The sequence below is a fragment of the Hemicordylus capensis genome, chromosome 5, assembly GCF_027244095.1.
Source record: "Hemicordylus capensis ecotype Gifberg chromosome 5, rHemCap1.1.pri, whole genome shotgun sequence".
NCBI classification, from domain to species: Eukaryota; Metazoa; Chordata; class Lepidosauria; order Squamata; family Cordylidae; genus Hemicordylus; species Hemicordylus capensis.
Window position 1 is genome coordinate 98496370 of NC_069661.1, and position 21708 is coordinate 98518077.

The window sequence follows — 21708 nt, forward strand, 5'->3', positions numbered from 1 at the left end:
AGTTAGGGAAAACATTTTCTATTTAAGTTTCCAAAGCGAAATCTAGGAACTAAGGAATACATTAATAAAGAGAAGTAACATTGTACAAATACTTCATAATTAAGTTATCTCATTTGTTCAATATACATTGTATTTGGCTGAGTTTGCACAAGCCACATGAAACATTCAATTCCTTTACCATGAAACTGTAAACACACAGCTATTGTTTGCAGTTGGCTTCCAGAAGCTGGGTTTACAGCATCACTGTAAAGATACTTACTGGATGAGGGTTGAGGTTGAATACGAGGTATTCCTCCATTTGGCACTTGAAAGTTTGAGTCACTTCTACTGTTTTTCACAGACTCAACTTGGATGTTAGATGTCCTGGACAAGTTTGGAAGACTACGCCTTAGTTTTTCTGTATTGAAGAAAGATAACAAGAATACCACAACATACCATCTGAGGCAGGAGATTGAAGTGAAATCAATCTCTGACAACCTGAAGTCCAAAGGAGTTGAGAAAAACAGGTGTTTGCCACAAATCTGTGCAGTACAGATATGATCTGCCTGGTATGAACAATTTGTAAACTATCATAAACTTCAGAACATTTATTGAACTTTAGCTTCCTGGGGTGAGGTGTTAGGATTTAAGAAGGGGATAAGCAGATTGTTAGTCTATAACCCCATTTGTACAACAAAGCTGTGGTGAGTGAACATACACTGGTATGGGCATACCCCATGCAGTCATTCAAATGAATGTGCATGGGGTGTGTGTGAGAAAGTCCGGCAGCTGCAATACTGGTTACCCAACATTTGCCACAGTTATGTTGTAGGAACAGGGCTTATGAAATTATACTACAAAAGGAACAGGGATAGAAATATTTCTACCAATGAATATCCATTGCAACATGAAATATACAGCATCCTTAATTCTGGAAAAGTAACATGTTGTGCTTTATAAGCTGAAGGACATGTAGTGAGATTGGTGATCCAGTATCATTTACAACATGGGCTTTGTGCCTGCACAATAGTCCCGCATAAGGATTTCAAGCTCCTCATAGCACTCTGAAGCTCTGGCGTTGTCACTGGAGAGGCCAGGATGGAGTCGATGTTGTGGACGAGGGGAAAGTCCTTTGACATTGACAATGTTGACTGAAAGTGTGATCAAAGACAGGTGTCAAGGAAAAGGCTGAAGGAGTGGTTGCAAGTGTAGAAGGCGTGCTCCTAGTCAAGATCAGTAGTAGGGTCAACATCAAAGCCTGGGCTGTGGCAGACATGGATGGCAACACAGGTCAAGAGATCGACGTTGAGATTGGCATTGGTGCCGAAGTCAAGGTTGGAGCTGTTGAAGCCACTTCATTCACCTATGGCAAGGAGGAAGATGACTAGGATACTGATACTGACAGTGTTTGAAAAGTGTCTGATGTTGATGCCGGATATGAGGATGCGTTGAAGGGGGTAGCTGGCTCGACACTGAACTCCACGTCGAGGCCAAAGTTCACACTGGCGATGACGGTGGCGCCAGTGAGGTAGGCCAAAATGGGGCCTCTGGCACTGATTCAACATTGCGGTTCAAGCTGAAGAAAACTTTCAATCTTTTGACTGAGAGGAAGAGTCATTTCTCTAATGTTTGCATTTTTTATTATGTCTACGACTTTCTTTAGAGACATCCTGTGATTTCTTGAAAGTAGCTGCAGAAGTGGACGGGGAACCTCCCAAAGTCGAACACAATTTCAGTATCATTGATGTTGAGGGTATCAGTGATAGTTGGGAGCATGGCACTGGAGTTGAGGGGCGCAAAGCCTCTTCGTAAAGGGCTTACCACAAACATAATTCCCTGCTTTTCTGAGTTTGTTTGGAAAAAGAGAGGCAAATTTTACAAGCATGGCTGTTATGGTCTTCCCCAAGGCAGAGCAAGCAGAATTCGTGCCTGTAGGAAGAGAGGGGTTCTGCGGCAAGAGGAACCCCGCTTAAAAGTATTTTTAAAGTCTATTAGCAACAAATCCAAAGCATTATTTATTTTATTGTTAAATTTGTATACCACCTTTCATTAAAACAATCTCAAGGCGATTTACACAGAAAAATTAAAACAAGACTATAGGCAAAGACGTTGGCGAAGAATGAAAAAACAGTCTAAGGTAAAAAAAACTAGTAAAGCAAACTGTAAATTTTGTCTTTCAGGAACCAAACACAAGGAAAAAACCAAGAGAACCATTCATGACAGCGGTCGAGAAGGAACTGAACAGGGAAGCACTCTGTCACTGAAGATACCAAAATGCTCCACATGCGAAGGAGCTTCAGAGTGCTATGACGAGCTTGAAATCCTTCCACGGGGATTTTGCGCAGGTGCAAAGCCCATGTTGTGAAAGATACTGGATCAACTTGAAGATCAAAGCAGATATTGAGCCAAAAAAAAAAATTGTTAAGAGGGCTGGCTGGGATGCTCCAGTGGGTGGTCTACTCGAAATTATGTGATAGAGGAATGTGAGCACACGTCTCCCCATCAGTGTGCCAGGTGGAGGGGGAGACATGCACAGTCATGCTCCCAGCCAACTTCGTTTAGAACATGCCACTGGATGTACCATCTGAATTAAGGTTGTTAGAATACTGTTCATAACAGAGTGGAGAACATTTTAAATAAGAAGAGTTTGATAAAGTAAGATGTAATCCTGCTAAAACAAGTTTTGGCAAAAGATTAGCTTGAACTGAAGTATGGTGTTATAAACACACTTTTGGATCAAACTAATCTGCATATTTTTAATTTGCCATGCTTTCTACTCCTCAAGTATAAGAAAGATTCATACTTTCAAGTCAGATTTAACAGAACCAATTTCAAAACTATATTCTTATCCTGCCTCTGAACAAATATTTCTTGAAAAGGAAGCACCCTCTCAGCAAATTTACTGCAACTATAACTGAGAAAGTGGCATATTTTCATTTATGGAAACTTCTGTTCTTTCCAAAGGTAGATTAAAAAGACAATGTTTGTACATTCAAGTCAACAAGAGATTATTTTCAGTGGAACTGCGTGTGGATAAACTACTTCTGTGAATGGTTCAACACTTCAAAAATTGTATGTCACCTGAAAAATATTGCAAAGTAGGTTAACCCGCATCATGCAGATGCAGAATAATGATCTGATTCATTAATGAGACCATTGAAAAACTTAAATCCTACTGACCAATTCATTAAAAACAAAGCTAGAGAGCTAGACATACATAACTGTAGGAAGACATAAATAACATTCAGTGACATACTCCTATGGAGGATAATGTTCCAAGCCTTCATCAGGTCAAGGAGAGCTAGATATGGTAATAGATGAATCCTGTTTTATCATGATGAGGAGCTATTAAGACCAGCTATTCCAAATAAGGAAAAAGAGTGCAGCTATTTAACAGATTGAGAATAAAATAGCTCAACTCCCTTGGCTACTTTTGAAGTCGCTGTAAGACCTCAAGAGGATCCCCCCACCAAATAGTTTAGCTGATTAGCTGTTGTGATTCCATGTATCAAAACACACCCGTTTCATACCTACTATGCAATTTGAGTTCAGATAGCAATATTTCTTGTTGGTTGTTGGTGTATCCCTGCTTTTCAGGGTAGCAAAAGCGGAATAAAAGGAAATGTTCACAGGCAAAAACATAATAGCAGTACAAGCAAGGGGGGGGGGAGATGAGCAAGACTGTTTAAAGCAATTTAGCTCATCCTGTTCAAGAAAATATGCCAGGGCTTGATTTTAGATGATAAAAGCAGTTAACTAACATGCATGCACACACAGGCCCAATCCAAATGCTACACAGAACCAAGACCGAATTGTGGCTTCTTTACACAACATTCTTTTGCCTCAGGTGTGTGTGCTCCTTTTTGCACATGGAGGGGGGGGAAAGATTCTACTTCCTACCCTGGCTTATAACAAGCCAGGATCTTGGTGTATTTGACCAGGCAATCCTGGCTTATTCTGGTCAGAGTTCAAAATAAATCAGGATCCAAAGTTGCTGACCAAGCTTCAGATTATTCTGAAACTCTGGCTAGAATAAGCTGGTAGAATCCTTCCTCCTGTTCACACACAAGGTGGGTGGGAGTGTGGAGTATGCACACCTCAGGCATGAGAGACATTGTATGAAATCAGGATTCAGTCCTGCCTACATGTTACACCTTGACCAGACCAATAAGTCCACTCCTTCAGTGATCCACCCACTCTGTTTAACTGTACTGTTACCTTAGCTAAGAATGGAACAAGATCCACTGCAACACACAAACTATGTTCACTTAGAGCAACAGTATACTTCCAGGGGGGATTTGTGGGAACATTAACATGGAAATACTGACATCTGAATGACAAATAGCAGCAGTCAACCTTTTCTTAGCTCCCAATCTACTATTTGCAGAAGGTAGATGAGAAGACTTGGTCCTGGAACAGTGGATCTCATATCTCCCAGAAGTAAAAAAAATGACCCTTAATTTTAGTAATCAACATGTTGAATCAAAGGGAAAAGTATTGAAGCAACATGCTTCCTTATTTGTGCTGGACGCACACAATATGTATTCAGACTGTGGAGGAGGAGACAAAATACTCCACTGTTGCCTTTATGGCAGGCATCCCCAAACTGCGGCCCTCCAGATGTTGCTGAACTACAATTCCCATCACCCCCAGCTACAATGTATTGTGGATGGGATGATGGGAATTGTAGTTCAGCAACATCTGGAGGGCCGCAGTTTGGGGATGTCTGCTTTATGGGATCTCAAGATTGAATGTCACTTCAACTAACTTCCAGGGCAGTTCTTTTCCATACAACCAGCCCCTTATTTCCAGTGCATGAATATGTGTGCATGCAAGGCAGCATGAGATGTCCTAGCAGAACTTTAGGTGAATTGACAGAAACCTCTGATTTTCAGCCATACTTCTACTTTTGTTCAACAAGGCTATTTGGAGCCTCAACGCGTAACAAGTGAGAGAATCACCAATTACTTGCTCTGATGTCCTTTGCCAAACATATCCCACTGTCCATGTCTCTTAACACGTCATGTACCTAGTGCCCCAATAATCAGCCCAGCTCCAGCATCTTTGCTAGTAATCACATTCTCAAGGGTCCACCTCAGTTTCCCTTCTGATTTCCTATTCCATCCACCCTTGTGCGCTCTCGCTCTCTCTCTCTCTCTCTCTCTCTCTCTCGGGGCAAATGCTACTAAAGTTAGTGGCAGACAGCAGATGTGAGAAGGCTGGCAGAGGGGACCAATGACCCAGCCAGCCAGCACAGAACAGGGGACAGAGATATTTTCCAGACCTTGGAAAGGTTAACCAGTGGATACCCACATAATATACAGGTGATTGCGCCCCCCCCAACCCTTGAAGCAATAAAAAGAGCAGGCACAATCCACAAAAGATAGAGCTACTAGGGTACCAATATCAAGGTTTCATATGGGGGGGACACACAGGCATCCCTTCTCTGGGAACTATCTTTTCTATTTGACTGTAAGAGGGACTTCCACTGCATTCTACAAAAGTCATCCCACTCTAGGCTGAGGTCATGTAAAGAAGATAGTTTTTCAAACATTTAAAAGACCATGGCTGTGGTCTCTTGAATACAATATCTGTGTGGACAAGACAGAAACAAAAAAGTGAAGCCATATATGTTGCACCAACTGGTTCTACCATATTGCCTTCAAGTCTCTGAAAATGTATCATTTGTACAAAATATATGTTCGAAGTCTTGTACCCACAGGGTTAAAAGATTTGGATGTTTTAAAAGTAAAAAAGCAAATTACTGATCAATAGGCTGCATGAACACCGGTGACAATCTGCTTCTGTCTTCATTAAGTCTCAGTTCCCAAGACCTGTCCTGCATAAATGGGCCCTAAATAACATGCAGTTCAACTATGGCAGCATTAGCTAGGATTCTCTCAGTGCAGAGCATGTTCAGAGAAAGCTTTAGCTCAAGGGATGGAAAGGAGAAACAGGAGCATGAATACTTTTAAAAGCCAAGTCTTACTATACAGCACATTAGTTTGAGACCTCCCCTTCCACAAAGCAGGTAGCAATGAAAGGTTTCTGAAGGCATGCCTCAAAATATTTAAAGAAGGTGAAGAGCTGAGAAGGAACATCCAACAACAACAACAGAAAAACACTGCCGCATCACCAAACAAATGATGGTTTTATAAATCCAATACAAAATGGACACCTTTTCAGTGAGAATACCACCACAAAAAGCACCTTATTTTAATCAGCATATTATGAAATCTAACTTGAATCATATTTATTCAACTTGGGGAGTGAGAAAAATACACTATTCAAGAAACTTGTTTACAAAGTACCAGAAATTATTTGAGGCACAATTGGCTTGGTTCAGATGCCATGCAGAAGAACCATAGTCTCTTGTTCCACATGATATTCAAGAGCTTTGGGCATGTACGTAAGGAGACAATGCTTTCTGCTTCCATTCTCCATTTAGAACAGGCTTGGATTTGCCATAACATATGAAGCCAGCATATCCAGAGTTTCTGAACAAGCCAGAATAGAAATCTTAGTTTCATAGCCTCACTTATTCAGAAACTCCTATAAGAACATACACAGATTTGCTTGGTCCAGATGTCACGGCAAATCCCAGCATGTTTTAAACAAAGAATAAAAGTTGAAAATTCCCACCCCTAACATGCAAAGAGCAGAGGGAGGGCACATGAGGTCAAGGTTTGAGAACATCATGTAGAACCAGGATTAAACCATAATTCTGAGTGACATCTGAACCAAGGCAATCTTATGAATACATTTGGTAAATTGACTAAAGTATTAAAAATTTCCCCTCAAATATATTTAGACAATTTAATAAAGCTGTGTTGCAATTTAAATTGACATATAAACACTTTAAATTAAAATATAAATTGTCATATAAATGCTAAAAGTTTCCATAGGAAATATCAGTCCAAAGACAAAGGTAGTCTGAACTTATTTACTTAAAATTTGTAATGTTATTAAAATCTTAGTGGTATCTGAAATACAGCTATACATTTCACTATACCAGTTTCATTGACTATGGTAATATTAGTAGAGTTGGGCATACTAAATTAAACGGAAAGCCTACTGCATAGCCAACACATATTTGCTTATTTAACCACTAAAAACAATTATGATTTGTTTATGGATCTAATAGTGTAAGCCCATGACAAATCAAAAAATGCCTTCCATATATATACGTGTGCTAATATTCAACTTTGCCACAGGAACACAATAGTTCACCATTTTATCTAAGCAATATCATAGGACATTTCCTCTCAGAGCAGCAATAACAGATATTACCAGTTTTGTTCCTACTGTAACAGCCAAAAGTTACAGTAGGAGTACTAATTGTTCCTTAAGGGAACAACCATTATTTATTTATTTAACATATTTATTTATTTTCTATATTATTTATAGAAATCATTATTTAACATATTTATTTATTATCTCAGCCTTGACACACTACTTCTGGATATTCTGCCTTTCTGATGGACTATTCAGCACTAGAGCAAATTAAAAAGTAAGCAACCACAGAATGGCAATAGTCTATCTACATTTATCTGAAACATAATTACAGGTCGAGTACCCTTTATCCGGACTGCTTGGGACCAGCAGTGTTCCGGATTTCGGACTTTTCCAGATTTTGGAATCTTCTATTTACAGTACGGGGTACAGGTGGAACTCTCGCTACAGCGCGCAAGAGTTCCAGCGGCGAGCAATAATGGCAGCGGCAAGTATGTGGACTGAAGAGGCAAGCGGAGGTGGTGAGAGGTGGTGAGGGGGGTGGGCGGGCAGCGTGACAGGACGGCCTGGTCCGGCCCTGAGGGAGGCAGTGGCGGGACAGCCCTGGCCCTGGGGAAGGCGGCTTGACTGAATTTTTAAAGTGAGTTGAGGAGCTGTTTGTTTTGGTTAGGGCGTGGTGTCCAGATTTTAAAGCATTCTGGATTTCGGGTATCTGGATAAGAGATACTCTGTCTGTAACTATGTATACTTGCTCAGCTTATTTATTTCTTGTCGCTTTAATGAAAAGAGTGGTTAAGATACTTATTTTACTTTTTCTTGCATGTGTCTTAGCAATTCAGCAATTCAGGTTTTAAATACTACCTACTGAGCAACATACTTACTAGAAGCACTCCACCATGACTTTAAAGCTTGGTGCACAAAATTTGAGACAAAGCCCTTTACCTTCATTTTTGACATTGCTAGTCTGTAAATCAGTGGGGTGGCCTTGAAGTGAAAGACGAGGCTGCTGCAAGCGGCTAATCATCGGCTGGGGTGACACTCTACTGTATTCTATTCCTCTAGCAGGTGATCGAGACCTAGGAGAATTCCTTGGGGACTGCTTTGGTGAAGGACGTGGTGAATTGCGTGGTGATGGAGAGAAGCGGTTAACAGCTGGGTGCACTGCATGATGGCAGCTGTCTTCTTCATCCTCTAAGCTCTGTGCATCAAGTTCCTGGTCACTAAATGTACCCCGCCTCATAGAGCTGCATGAAGAACCAGAACTACGCCGAGAAGCAGTAGCTGCATATTCTTGCCGAAGACCTGAAAACAGTAAGATATGAACTTCACAGAATGTTCCATTTAGAAGACTAATAAATTTGATACTTAATGCACTCCTAATTTCTATCACAAGTGCTTTGCTAACATTCCCTTTTAGACTCCTCCTCCAACACATTCTACACGGGCTGCCTTTGATAACTGCAACTGTGAAGAATGATGCTGCTCAAGTGCTGATGTGGGACCGTTATGGATTATGTTAATGCATTGTTATCCAATCTGCACTGCTGGCTGATTCTGGGCAGTCACTTCTCTCTCAGCCTAACCTATTTCACAGGGTTGTTGTGAGGCAAAACTTAAATATGTAGTACACTGCTCTGGGCTCCTTGGAAGAAGAGTGGGATAACGTAAAAATGAATGAATGAATGAATGAATGAATGAATGAATGAATGAATGAATGAATGAATATATATCCAAATCAAATTCAAAGTACTGGTTATTATACTTGAAACACTAAATGGTTTATGAACAGGATAGCTAAAGAATCAAACATTCTCTTTTTATTTCTAAAGGTCTTCTACCACCTCTCCAGCTATAACCTCACAAGGCAGCTTACATAACATCTAACAAACAACATGCTATGACAGATAAAACACCATAAGACACTTGGTTAAGATCTCCATAAAGGAACAACAACAAAAATGCTAGGCTAACTCACTCAACTAAAAGTCTCACAAATAAATGGGTGTGTGTGTTTCTTTAATGATCTTTTAAAAGTTGCCAATGCCAGAGGTGGAGTTTGATCCTGCCCACTGATTAGGATCTTGTCTTGTGGTAGCAAGCTGGTCTTGTGGTAGCAAGCATGACTTGTCCCCTTAGCTAAGCAGAGTCTGCCCTGGTTGCATATGATTGGGAGACTTGATGTGAAAGCACTGTAAGATATTCCCCTTAGGGGATGGAGCCGCTCCAGGGAGAGCAGAAGGTTTCAGGTTCCCTCCCTGGCATCTCCACGATAGGGCTGAGAGAGATTCCTGTCTTCAACCTTGGAGAAGCCAATGCCAGTCTGTATAGATAATACTGAGCTAGATAGACCAATGGTCTCACTCAGTATATGGCAGCTTCCTATGTCCCTGAGAATCTGCTCCATGACCCATTGTTGGAGATATGGTTATGTGGACAGAGGTTTCTTGCTTGCAACACTGAGACTCTAAAATGTGCTCCCTCAAGAGGACTGTCTAGCTCTCTCCTTGATGACTTACAGAAAATTAGTGAAGATCTTTGTGTTTTGACAGTTGATGGACCCCTTGTTTTTAGTCATTCTTGGCCATGTGATCCATTATTTATTCTGCTACTGTGGATTTTTGTTCATTGTTGTTATTCTACTATTATTTTAAATTATGATTTAATTTGCTGGCGGAGGTGGGTTGTAAGAGGTTTGGAGGGATTTTTGACAGATTTGGCCTAGAATTTTTTTTAAATTTCTGTTTCAGAGTAGGAAGATATCTCACTTGAAAATTAAACCCCTCTCCATAGTTGGAGAAGCTCAGAGAAAGATGGGTCTTTCCCTTCAGTCTCCAGATGTTAGAAATAAGAAAGCTCCTATGCTAATGGCATCAAGAACAAAGAATGTTGCAATAGGGCAGAAATCTTCCTGACTATCCGCTTCTGGGAGGAAGAAACAGAGGTGGGAGAGGTGGGTTGTCTAGGAATGAGCGCTTGGGCAATCTGCAGTCCAGGCTAGATTTTATTCACCCCACAAAGGCTAAGTGGCTATTTTCTCCTTTCACAGGAAGGAGATATAGCTGAGTGACAGGCTCCTTTACTCACCACCAGTTATCTAGTAAAGATACCTGTCTCCGACTCTATAGGTTCAAGAGAGAATGTATGTAAAGGGATGCCCTTTCCAGTGGCTACTAGGCTTCCTTCATATACAGGCATAGTTTTCTATCTACAGTCTGGTCAGGAAGACACATTGGGCATGACCAATCCAAGGATCAGATCCAAACCCTTGCCAGGCAGAGAAGATGATAGTGTCAAAGCTTGAGTCATTCCCAGACTTCTTGAGGTAGAAGCAGGTTTCAGAGCTTGGCTAGAGTGAAGAGAGATATCCATGCAATGGCAGTCCTCGTACACTTTCTTCAGGCCTTTCTGATGGGGACACTGAGTTGAAGGGCACTGAAGTCCAAGAGGGAAGGGAGAATGGGGTTGCCCTCTGTCCCTCTCTAAAACACAGGCTTGCAACTACAAGCCCAACACGGGTAGGAAATCATTTGAGAGTCACTGGTCCTTCTGCTTGGGTTTCAAAACAGAGGTCTGCTGACCTGGACCAGAGGAAATCTAATCCCAAGCAAATGATCTCCTGGTCTTGACAACAGAACAAAAAATCATAACATGATTGGTGGATAGTTAGGAAAAGTTAGCAAATCTTTCTGACCTAGTACAACATTTAAAATCACATGGTAGATATTTACCACATCAGTCCTTTTCCAGTTTGCATTTAAAGCAATGTAATGTATTCTAAATGTTATTTGTAACATTTCATTTCCTAGAGGTCTGCAGGTAAACAGAGATGTCTATACAATATATAAATGTGAGCCTTCCACACTCCTTCAGCTCCTGGCCATGTGAATCTCTCTTTCCTGACCATTTCCCACGAAATGTTTTCTTTCACCTCCTCGCCACCATTCCACTCCTATTGACATATCAAGCACATGCAGCCCTATATTCCTGTGCTAGGCTTTGGCTTTTCTACCTCTCTCTTCCTGTGACAATAGAACAGCTCAACCAATCACTGCAGAAGAATTCAAAGTCAACACTAAATCCTTCATTGCCATTATACAGAGTGTTAACAATTTTTGTGTTAAATCCTAGTTATGATACAAGAGTTAGTCTTCCACAATGAATTATCCAGGTAGGAAACTGAAGAAGATTATTGTGAAAAATACTTACTTTCCTCTTGCATCCGAGCTAATATTTGCACATCTGTTAAATCATTTAATTTGTAATTTGATCCAATTGAATCTTCATCCATTTCTGAAGCACTTAATTCACTGTCTATAGAGGATTGTGGGCTCAGAGGAGGATTTCTATCTGATGAACTTTTGAAATGACCTGTAAGATAAATAAAAGTCAAAGAAAAATTCAAGACAGGCATCTACTATTTTACCTATATGAATAGTTTAACACAAGTTGGTGGTACTAGAAGAAGCAACTCAGGCTGACATACAATGAGCTCAATCTTTTTTTTAGTCTAGGTGCAGACAGATTTATAATTGTCAGATAATATTAACTAGGAATGGCTTGAAGAGTTTCAGCACCTCTATTTCAAGGTGCTGAAACGCTTCGAGCTGCCTCAGCTCAATCATTTTGGTGGGGGGCAATTGGGCACTTTAAAAGGGGGAAGGCAGGTCTTAACTGCCCCTCCCGTCACCCCTGAGTGGCATTGTTTGTATTTAGCAGCCAGGCTCTCTGTTTGCCCAGCTACAACTTGCTGGGAACAGGAAGTTCCCTGTTCATGCACAAAACGCTTCGTGCATGACATTAACCTTGCGTAGAGCTAGATAAAGAACATTAACCTTGTGTAGAGGTAGATAAAAAACATTAACCTTACGTAGAGTAGATAAATAAGACTTAACTGAATTGTCACCAAAGAAACAAAAGTAGCTAGAATAAAATGCTGGAGCACTTAATTTGTTCTTCAAAAACACATTTTAACTCAATCAGCCTTTACAGTGTTACAAGTTATATTCAGCAAAGGCTTCTGAAACTATTTTTACCCCCATCCTCAAAGTGTGTTCCAAATTCCACTGCTTTACTCTCATTTTCTTGCCATTAAGGAAAGACATTAAAATGATATACAAAACCATAGTCTCCTATATAGAATTTGTAAAGAAAGGAATTTGTAGGGGTCTAAATATCTCCTGCTCCACTCCAAAACACCTTGTATTTCTGTATTAGAATTAGCAAGAATCGTTTTTAGAGGAAGTTTATGTCATCTTTAGCAGCACAGGTACAGCTGGATACAGAGATAGTGGTTTTCTGAAAGATTTTGAATTGGAAACTGTTCTGGAGAAGTTCCTCATTTGCATAAAATTTGCATTATCTATTACTACTACAAATATTTATATACCAGTCTTGAACAAAATTCAAAAAGTAGTTTACATAGGAAACTATATAATACATAAATAAGATGGTCCCCTGTCCCCAAAGGGCTCACAGTCTAAAAAGAAACATAAGGTAGACACCAGCAACAGCCACTGGAGGAATGCTGTGCTCTTCCCCACAAATTACTCAACAAAATTTCATAACACCCTAAATAGATCATGATCTGATATAGCACGCTAATTCACTTATTTAAAGAGTAAAAAAAATCCAGCTCCACTATATTAAATTTCCCCTCACTGTATAAACAGGTTGCTAACCTGTAACAGGTGATCTGGAAGTGATCCATTGAATCCATAAGGAAATGGGTTCTGTGCCTGTGCAGATACCTCGCGGGCCGACTAAGTAGCTTCTTGCGATGCCCAACCGCCATCTGGTGCTCTCAGAGTCTGTTATATTGAGCGGTTGGGCGTCTCCTTGTCAGTTTTTGTGCAGACCGCCACTAATACACAATCTACTATGGCTTGCTCTCCCTTGCAGTCTCCCTCTACTTCTGCAGTGGGGATGGATTGGGAGGGTCTTATGGATTCAACGGATCACTTCCAGATCACCTGTTACAGGTAAGCAGCCTGTTTATCTGGATCGTGATCCGTTGATCCCATAAGGAAATGGGTGAATAGTCAGCTTCATCACCAACTTGTATGGGTAGAATTGGGTGTACGAATGTATCTATTCTTAAAGCTGTCAACTCCCCCACGCGTTTTGCCATGGTGATGGCAATTAGAAAAGCAACTCTGAGCGTGACCATGCAAAGATTTGCCAAATGCATAGGCTCAAAGGGGCCTTCAGTGAGAGCTAGGAATAGTATGCTCCACTGTTCTAATGGCTGCTTCATCGGAGGATATAGATTTATTAAGACCCTTCATGAAACACTTACTCTCTGGATGTGAAAATACTGACATCCCATCCCATCCAGGGAGTTTGGCCGATATGGCTGCTAGGTGTACCTTCAGAGACACATTCGCTAAACCCTTGAGTTTTAAAGTGGTCAAATAAAGTAACACTTGTCTCACTGTTGCGCGTAGAGGCCGGAACCCCTGGTCTTTAGCATAGGCCTTGAATCTCTTCCACTTGCAGAGGTAACTGCGTCTAGTCGAAGGGCGTCTACTATTTAAAAGAATCTTTTTCAGAACCCGAGCCTCCATGCTGTTAAGCATAGAGTTTCTATTTCGGGATGCAGTACCCGTCCCTCCTCCTTGTGTAGGAGGTCCAGTGTCAATGGTAGCCTGTAGAAGTTCCCCCTGGATAGCTGAAGGAGTGGTGCAAACCACGGTTGGTGCGGCCACCACGGGGCCAAAAGTATGCAGGACGCCCTGTCTCTTAGGATCTGGGCTAACACCCGACTGAGCAACAGTGGGAAAAAGTATAGCAGCCCCTTGTGCCAATTGTACTGGAATGCGTCACCCAGCGACCCTGCACCTATGCCCGCCCTTGAGCAATATCCTTGGCATTTCTTGTTGGCAGCCGTGGCAAACATGTCCACTATCAGGGTGCCCCATTTGTCGAAGAGGCGATCGATGCAAGCTTTTTTTATTTCCCATTCATGTATGTGATCGAAATGTGTTCCGGCTGAGGGTATTGGCTAGATGATTGTCGGCACCCCGTATATGTATGGCAGTTGGGTAGATGGCATGTTCTATGCACCAGTCCCAGATCGTCATGGATAAGGCACAGAGTGTGGGAGAGACTGTACCTCGCTGCCTGTTTATGTAAGCGACTGCAGTTGTGTTGTCTAAGTGAATCTGCGTTACTGTTCCCATGAGTTGGGGCTCGAAGGCTTTCAGCTAAAGGCCAGCTGCTCCAGGTAGTTTATATGTTGTTGACCCTGCAAGCATGTCCACTGCCCTTGAATGCAGTGTGGTCCGCAATGCACCCCCCGTCCTAGCAGGGAAGCATCTGACGTGACTCAATTTGCAGGAATCAGGGGTCTGAACGGAACTCCCTGCAACAGGTTTTCTTCTAACATCCACCAACGCAGAGATTTCAACACTGCTGGGGGAAGCTTTAAGCGCGATTTCTGGCTGTCCACATTGGGTCTGAAATGTCTCAGATACCACTGTTGGAGGGACCGCATGCACAGCTGTGTGAATCAGACTGTTGTGTTGCAGGATGCCATCAATCCCAACATTCTCTGAATTGCCCTTGCTGGCTGAATGGGGTTGCATGTGAACAGGCGTGCAAGAGTGCTGATCTGAAAATAGCGGTCCTTTGGTAAGAATGCCCTCTTCTGTTCCATGTCTAGTGTGGCACCTATGAAACTTAGCTGTTTTCTGGGTTCTAGGTTGGACTTTTTCCAATTGATGTTGATCCCCAACTCCTGAAGGAGGCGAACCATCAACTGGATCTGTGAGCAAAGAAGTTCCTTGTCTCTGCTCACCAAGAGCTAATTGTCTAAATAAGGATAAACAATTAGGCCCTGTGTCCATAAATACACCACAACAACAGCCATTACCTTGGTAAATACCCTTGGTGCTGTCGAAAGTCCAAAGGGCAAGACTGTATATTGGTAAATTACCTCCCCCACTGTGAATCTGAGGTATTTCCGGTGATTCTCCTGGATGCCCACATGAAAGTAAGCATCCTTGAGATTTAGAGTTACCGCCCACTCCTCCGGTTTCTATTATTCTTAGTACCCAGCGGTCTGATGTTATATTTTGCCATGCTTGAGCATGGCTTGCCAGTCTGATGGTTGAGCTGGCAACTACAAGGCCGATGACATTGGCCTTGGCAATTGTTTGTAAATGCAGTGGGCCGACAGAGCAATCAAAAAGACTGTTTGGTATTATCTTTATTTGGACGATTGTTCTGGTTCCTGTTCTTGTTGTTGAAACCCCTTGACCTTTGGAAAGGTCTATTCTGTCTCCTAAAATCTCTCCTGTCCTGATATTTATAAGGTCGTTGGTGGGAATAATTTCGATTTCTAGAATTAGATGAAGATGTCACCGCCATGAAGGTTTTTTGCTGTAAACTTTGATTTTTTTAAAGTTTCCATGGTTGTGTCAGTGTCCTCATGGAACAGGCCTTTCCCGTCAAAGGCCAGGTTTTCTACCTGATCCTTCATGTCTGTCTGTAGTGTTGTAGAGCGGAGCCAAGCATAGTGGCGCATGGTCACAGCCGTAACCAGTGCCCTTGACTTCATCTCCACCAAGTGCTTGAAGGCACTGAGCTGTTGCCTCGTGACTGACGTGGTGTTTTCATAAACCTCACTGAACTTATCTTGTAGTTCATCTGGAGTCATCAATGTGGAGTCCTGTAGCAAGGTGTCCTAAAGTAGGTGAGTATAACAGGCCATGTAGGCCACATAGTTGGCTATACGTATAGCTAGGCTAGAAGTGGTACCGTATTTTATGGACTATAAGACTCACTTTTTTCCTCGAAAAATATCCGCCAAAATTCAGGAGCGTCTTATATGTTTTAACAGTTTAATATGTTAAAACTCTGAAAAACTGGATTAAAATTAAGGTGCGTCTTATAGTCCGTAGCGTCTTATAGTCCGTAAAATACGGTATATAGCTTTCTGCCTAGGACATCAATCTTTCTGCCTTCTTTGTCTGCTGGCGTTGTATGGTGCCATCCACTCTTGGACGTCATTGCACAATCTACGACCATGGAATTAGGGATAGGATGCCGGACGAGGAAAGCTTCTTCTCCCTCCTGTACCCTATAAAGATTCTCCAGCTGCTTAGATGTTGGGGTTGAGGTCTGTAAGGTCTCCCACACCGTTCTTGAAGCTTTCACTATCACTGGGATCATGGGAAGAGCTACTGGATGCGATGTCTTGGCATGTTTCATCATATTGTATACTGGGTCCGAAATTTCCATCTGTGGTTGGTTCAAATCCATACCAAGTGCCTCTGTGATATCCCTTATTAGAATGTGGTATGCCTTAAATTCCTCTGTAGGGACCTTAAAAGGCGAGGAGGAACATCAGAAGGCGGGTCTGAGTGGTGACTTGCTTGATCAGAGTCTGAATCCTCAGATTCTGAATATTCCAAATCTCTTTCAGGAGATGGTGACGAACGTTGTGTTGGAGGAGGACTAGACTTCCGTTTCCGCTTTCCCCCTGGTTTCTCCTGAGTCATCACAGGTGTTTGCGTCTGGCAGGACATGGTGACTAGCATCCGTGGCTCAGGGTGTTGGGGTTCAGGTTGTTGGTGCTGTTCAGTAGGGGGCTGTTGCAGTGGCGCTGCCAACTGATGTGAAGGTGGTTCCTGATAATTGATGATACGTGGTTGTTCTGGCTCTAGTACATGGGACGAAGACACTTGCTGTGCTTTCCATTTCAGATATTCCCCATTATCCTCTGGGAGCGAATGGTGGAAACCACATATGTGAGTTGGCTGTGTTGCTGGCAAGCACACTCTCTGGTCAGAAAGATTATGACTAGCTCTCGGTGGGACCACAGCGAAAGCTGAGGGCAACGGAATCAGATTTCCAAACACCCCTCTTGGAGAGATTGAAGGTGTCTTGGGCAGTAGAATAGGAAGATCCTCATCTTCTTGTTCATCAAACAATCCAGCACTTAAGAACCCTTGAAAGGTGGAGCCTGAAGGGGTGCTTGATGCAGAGTCCAACAGATCTCACAGGGAAGAAGTAGCATCTAGCCCTGTCAACTATTGCTTGTCCTTCCCTCTAACTGACGGGGTTGAGGGTGACTGTTGAGGAGTGCGCACAGGAGATAATGACTGGTGCCTCTGTATTGTATGCATTGCGGACGGTTGGGCTGTCGACACTGACACCGACTGCTCCGTTGACATCGATGAGCTCACAGAAGCTGCCTTTCCCTTCGATGTCGATGGGTCTCCCGAGTTCGAGGAGTCAGTGCTTTTGGGAAGCCTGGACCCCTTCAACCTTGAGCCGTCATCAATTTCGATAGCGAGCTAGCGCTCTGAACATCCACCTCCCAATCAGTGTCAGATCCCTGAGCTGAAGACGGAGAGGGTGTCCACTGACTTTTAGCCTCCCAATATCCTTCTTCAGAGTCACAGCAGCGCTTTCTGTCCTTATGTTTAGTATCTTTCGTGGTGAGTGCTTTCGGTTTTTTGAAAGAGTCATTCTCAGTCACGGTTTTAGACTGCGTTTTGACAGTTCCCTACTGTTTCGACCTCGATGCTGGCTTCGATGTCAACCCTTCTCCTGTCGACTGCGGCAGCCTCGGACGAGGTGTAGGAGGACGGAGTGCCTCATCATACAGCGCTGCTCGGAGGTGTTAGGCTCTATTCGTTCTGGTTTACTTTGAAAAAGAGCAGCAAATCCCCTACGCTGCCGTATTGTGCTCCTCACCGAGGCACAGTAGGCAGGCGTCATGGTAATCGGTAGAGGGCAACTTTGTGCAGCATTTGACACAGCGCTTCAAAGTTTTTTTAGACTCCATTATGTGGAGTCCTGTTGCCATCACTAACTGAAACACTCTCCGTTAACCAATCCGCTGTGAAGTAAACCAAATAAACAGTCCAATCTTGCATGCATGTTAGTCCGTGAAGCAATCTCAATCCATGAAACAGTCCGTTGGTCAAGAATAACGGTTAGGGAAACAAATCTTTCAACTTATCCAGTCCAAAATCCAAATCCAGTCAGTTAAGAGTCCACAAGTCCTTAGACACTGTATTAAATTTCCCCTCACTGTATCTCAAAAGTTTATCAAGTAGAAGATTTTCCAAGCTACATCGCTGGTTGGATAACACTGGGTTACATTCACATGTGTAATATCACAAGACAGCTCACTTTAACAAGTCACCATCTCTTAGATTTATTTACTTCACAAGGTTATTGTAAAGATAAAATTGTAGAGCACTTTAGATACTCAAAGACCAATTCTTGAGGTTGGAAGATGAGACATTTTGGACGTCTAGCTTGGCTATATTTATATAAAAGCTGAAACATGTGACCCCTGCAACATTTACAAAGTACCTCAAGCCACTTGCAGGAAGCATGAGAGATTGTAATGTTTTGGTTCTGACTGTGGCTCCATTCATTGTGTGACAGATGTGTGTCCAACCAGGTAAATTAAATCTGCTGGGGAAATTGCTATACACATCACTGTGACCATGCTCAATTTTGGCTGCAAATTTCATTCAATGTAGTGTGTACACAGTACATCATGAAGACAAAAGGTTTATGGGGATGCTGCAGCTAACAGTGGAAGATAGGTCACTCCCTCAGTGGCAACAATACAGCACTTCAGTTAGCAAGCTGCCTTTTTGTCTTTCTGGATGTTGTTAATACTCATAAGCACCATCATTCCAGTGATGTACTTTCTGTACTAATGGTCCCAAAAACAATGAAGCTGACTGGTGTAAAAGAAAGGGACTGGGCAGATTAATAGGAAGATGTCATAGCATACAAAATCAAAACATATATCTTCTCCCTACAGAACTGAAGATAATTATGTAAAGCTCAAGTCACTTAATGAAACTGCTAGAAAACCTTTTGTGATGCATATTTATATGTTCCAATTTACACCACCAAAAGCGTGCAGCTCATGGTGGTTTACACATATCATTTACAGCTTACAATTTAGTCATTACATCCGAGTCCCTTACCTGAGTTGCCAGGAAGTACAAGCTGTTTTACTAAAGGAGGTTTCACCGGTGTGGAGGAAGGAGAGGTGAAGCTACTGCTATAGGGACTGCCAGCATTTGGACTGTAGGAGTTGGCATAATTGACATTGCAGAATGGATTACTGTAGAGGCTGTGTCTTTTGAGGGCTGTTTAAAGGAGCAGAGGACAGTATTTAAGAAGTTAAACCCAAATTGTTTACTTTATATGCCATGAAGCTACAAGTCTAATTTTAAGCTAACGTACTACTACTACTATGGATATTTATATACCGCTCTTCAACCAAAGTTCACAAAGCAGTTTACAAAGAAAAATACATAAATAAAATGGTCTCCTGTCCCCAAAGGGCTCACAATCTAAAGTAGTAATGTAGTAGTTTGACAAAGAGGTATGGATTGTTTGTTTAAAACAGCACAAATGAGTGTTCAGCTTCTAGAAAGGACTATTTCTTGAACATTAACAACATATGATCAAAATCTGCAATCAACTATTAAGCAATTGTTTTTCTACTTTTTAAACTGTAAGTCATTTTGTGCCTATAATTACAGAAAGCAGTAACAACAGTCAGCAGGTGTGCTTTGGAGAGCAAGTATAGGTTCAGGCAATACTTGCCTGAAGGGCAAGTATGGCTTCAGATGGGATGAGGATTAGGTTGGGGAAACCACACAGCTTGCCAAAAACACAAATGACTATGGCATTTCCTTTTTGACAGAAGGAAGCACATTTTTACATATTGCATACTTAATATATGGAATTCTCTGCCATGGGAAGTGGTGATGGCCACTAGCTTGAATAGCTTTAGAAGGGGCTTAGACAAATTCATGGAGGACAGGTATACCAATGGCTACTAGTCTGGTAGCTATAGGCCACCTCCAGCCTCAGAAGCAAGATGCCTCTAAATACCAGTTGCAGGGGAGCAACAGCAAGAGAGAGGGCATGCCTTCTCCTCTTGCTTGTAGGCTTCTCAGAGGCATCTGGTGGGCCACTATGTGTGGGGGAAAAAGCTGGACTAAAATCTTGGGCCTAATCCAGCAGGGCTGTTCTTATGTCTACACTAGGACAGAGCAGTACTGTAAATGTATCATGGAGCTGTTCCAAAGCTTCAAGGACAGGAATTACCTCTCCAGTCAGGGCTACCAAATGCCTGAACCAATTTCCCCTCATTTGCTCAATGATCTCCATGAAAGGCATAATATTTATTTTTATTTATTTTTACATTTATATCCTGCTCTTCCTCCAAGGAGCCCAGAGCAGTGTACTACATACTTTAGTTTCTCCTCACAACAACCCTGTGAAGTAGGTTAGGCTGAGAGAGAAGTGACTGGCCCAGAGTCACCAAGCTAGTATCATGGCTGAATGGGGATTTGAACTCGGGTCTCCCCAGTCCTAGTCCAGCACTCTAACCACTACATCATGCTGGCTCTCATCATAATATGTTGTAGGCGTGTGCACCAGTTTGTGCACTGGTCTGAACTCAGACTGGTTCATTTTTCTGCGAGCCGGTTCGTACCAGTTCAGCCCAAACAAGAACCGGTCTGGCACCTTTAAGAGCAAGCAAGCAGGTCCTTACCTGCGTGACTGCCCCTCCAGACAGCCTCCTGCTGTAGTGGTGCTCTCCTTCCCAGCAGTGGCACACACCTGGCTTCCACACATGTTCAAAAACCAACTGCATGATCAGCAACACCATGCTGGCCATGCAGCAGGTCCATGCATGTGTGGAGGCCAGGTGCAAACTGCTGGGGATAGCGCTGCCGCAGCATGAAATTACCTAGAGTGGTGCTCATGCAAGTAAAGACCTGCTTACTGCCGCTCACTGCCCCTCCCTCCCGGAGCCACCCTCAAACTGCCAAACCAGTTCATGGTTGTGCTGAGCCGGTATGAACTGGTTCACAGAACCACGAACAGGTCTCACATGCCTAATATGTTGTTTCTTGCTGCAAGATCCAGCTCATACTCCTCCATTAGAGCCAGACAAGCAGAAACAGCTTCAGGTGTAATATTATCAGATTCTGAAGCTTCTGTCACATTTGAGAACTTATGAGGTCTCCAGTAACAAGCTGCTTTTTTAAGGCAACACACATGTGTTACAAATACACCATTTGCACAGACTCACATTTGCTTCCAGTTCATTGTCTCACAACATCTCATACCACCATATGCCTAAACCTCTTGTACAGCATGACGACATACCATAATGGAAGTGTTACATAGGGCCCATTCCAAAATGAGAAATAGCTACATAATCATATAGCTGACCAGGTACATTGCTACAAGAGTCACACTTCCAGAAGAATAGCCATTGTCTTGTGCATCAAAAAGAGCATGTGAAGGCAGGAGGAGATTGAATCTAACCACATCTCCCAGTTAACACAAACAATATTAATTTAGGGGTTTTGTTTAGTTTTTTTAAGGATCTGAAAATGTAGCCCTGTAGATCAGGAGGGGAACTGGCCATGCAGGGTCCATCCACCTAAGGATATATGCATGTAAAGCCTTCTTCAGCAAGCATATACCCACTAG

General features: G+C 42.4%; 1 protein-coding gene across 4 annotated transcripts in view; it reads right to left on the minus strand.

Annotated features, from left to right (window-relative positions):
• SLAIN2 (SLAIN motif family member 2) overlaps window positions 1-21708 on the minus strand; it is a 76315-nt gene that overhangs the window by 35200 nt on the left and 19407 nt on the right. For 3 of the 4 annotated variants that reach the window (XR_008308207.1, XM_053254032.1, XM_053254033.1), the window contains exons 3-6: window positions 19173-19337; window positions 11419-11580; window positions 8155-8514; window positions 260-397 (exon numbers count right to left, since the gene is read on the minus strand). Coding sequence is in view for 3 of the 4 variants with exons in the window: in XM_053254032.1 (XP_053110007.1) it covers window positions 260-397; window positions 8155-8514; window positions 11419-11580; window positions 19173-19337 (825 nt within the window). In the remaining variant the exon portion in view is untranslated. The remainder of the gene's footprint in view (window positions 1-259; window positions 398-8154; window positions 8515-11418; window positions 11581-19172; window positions 19338-21708) is intronic. The other variant, XM_053254034.1, reaches the window with a different exon arrangement.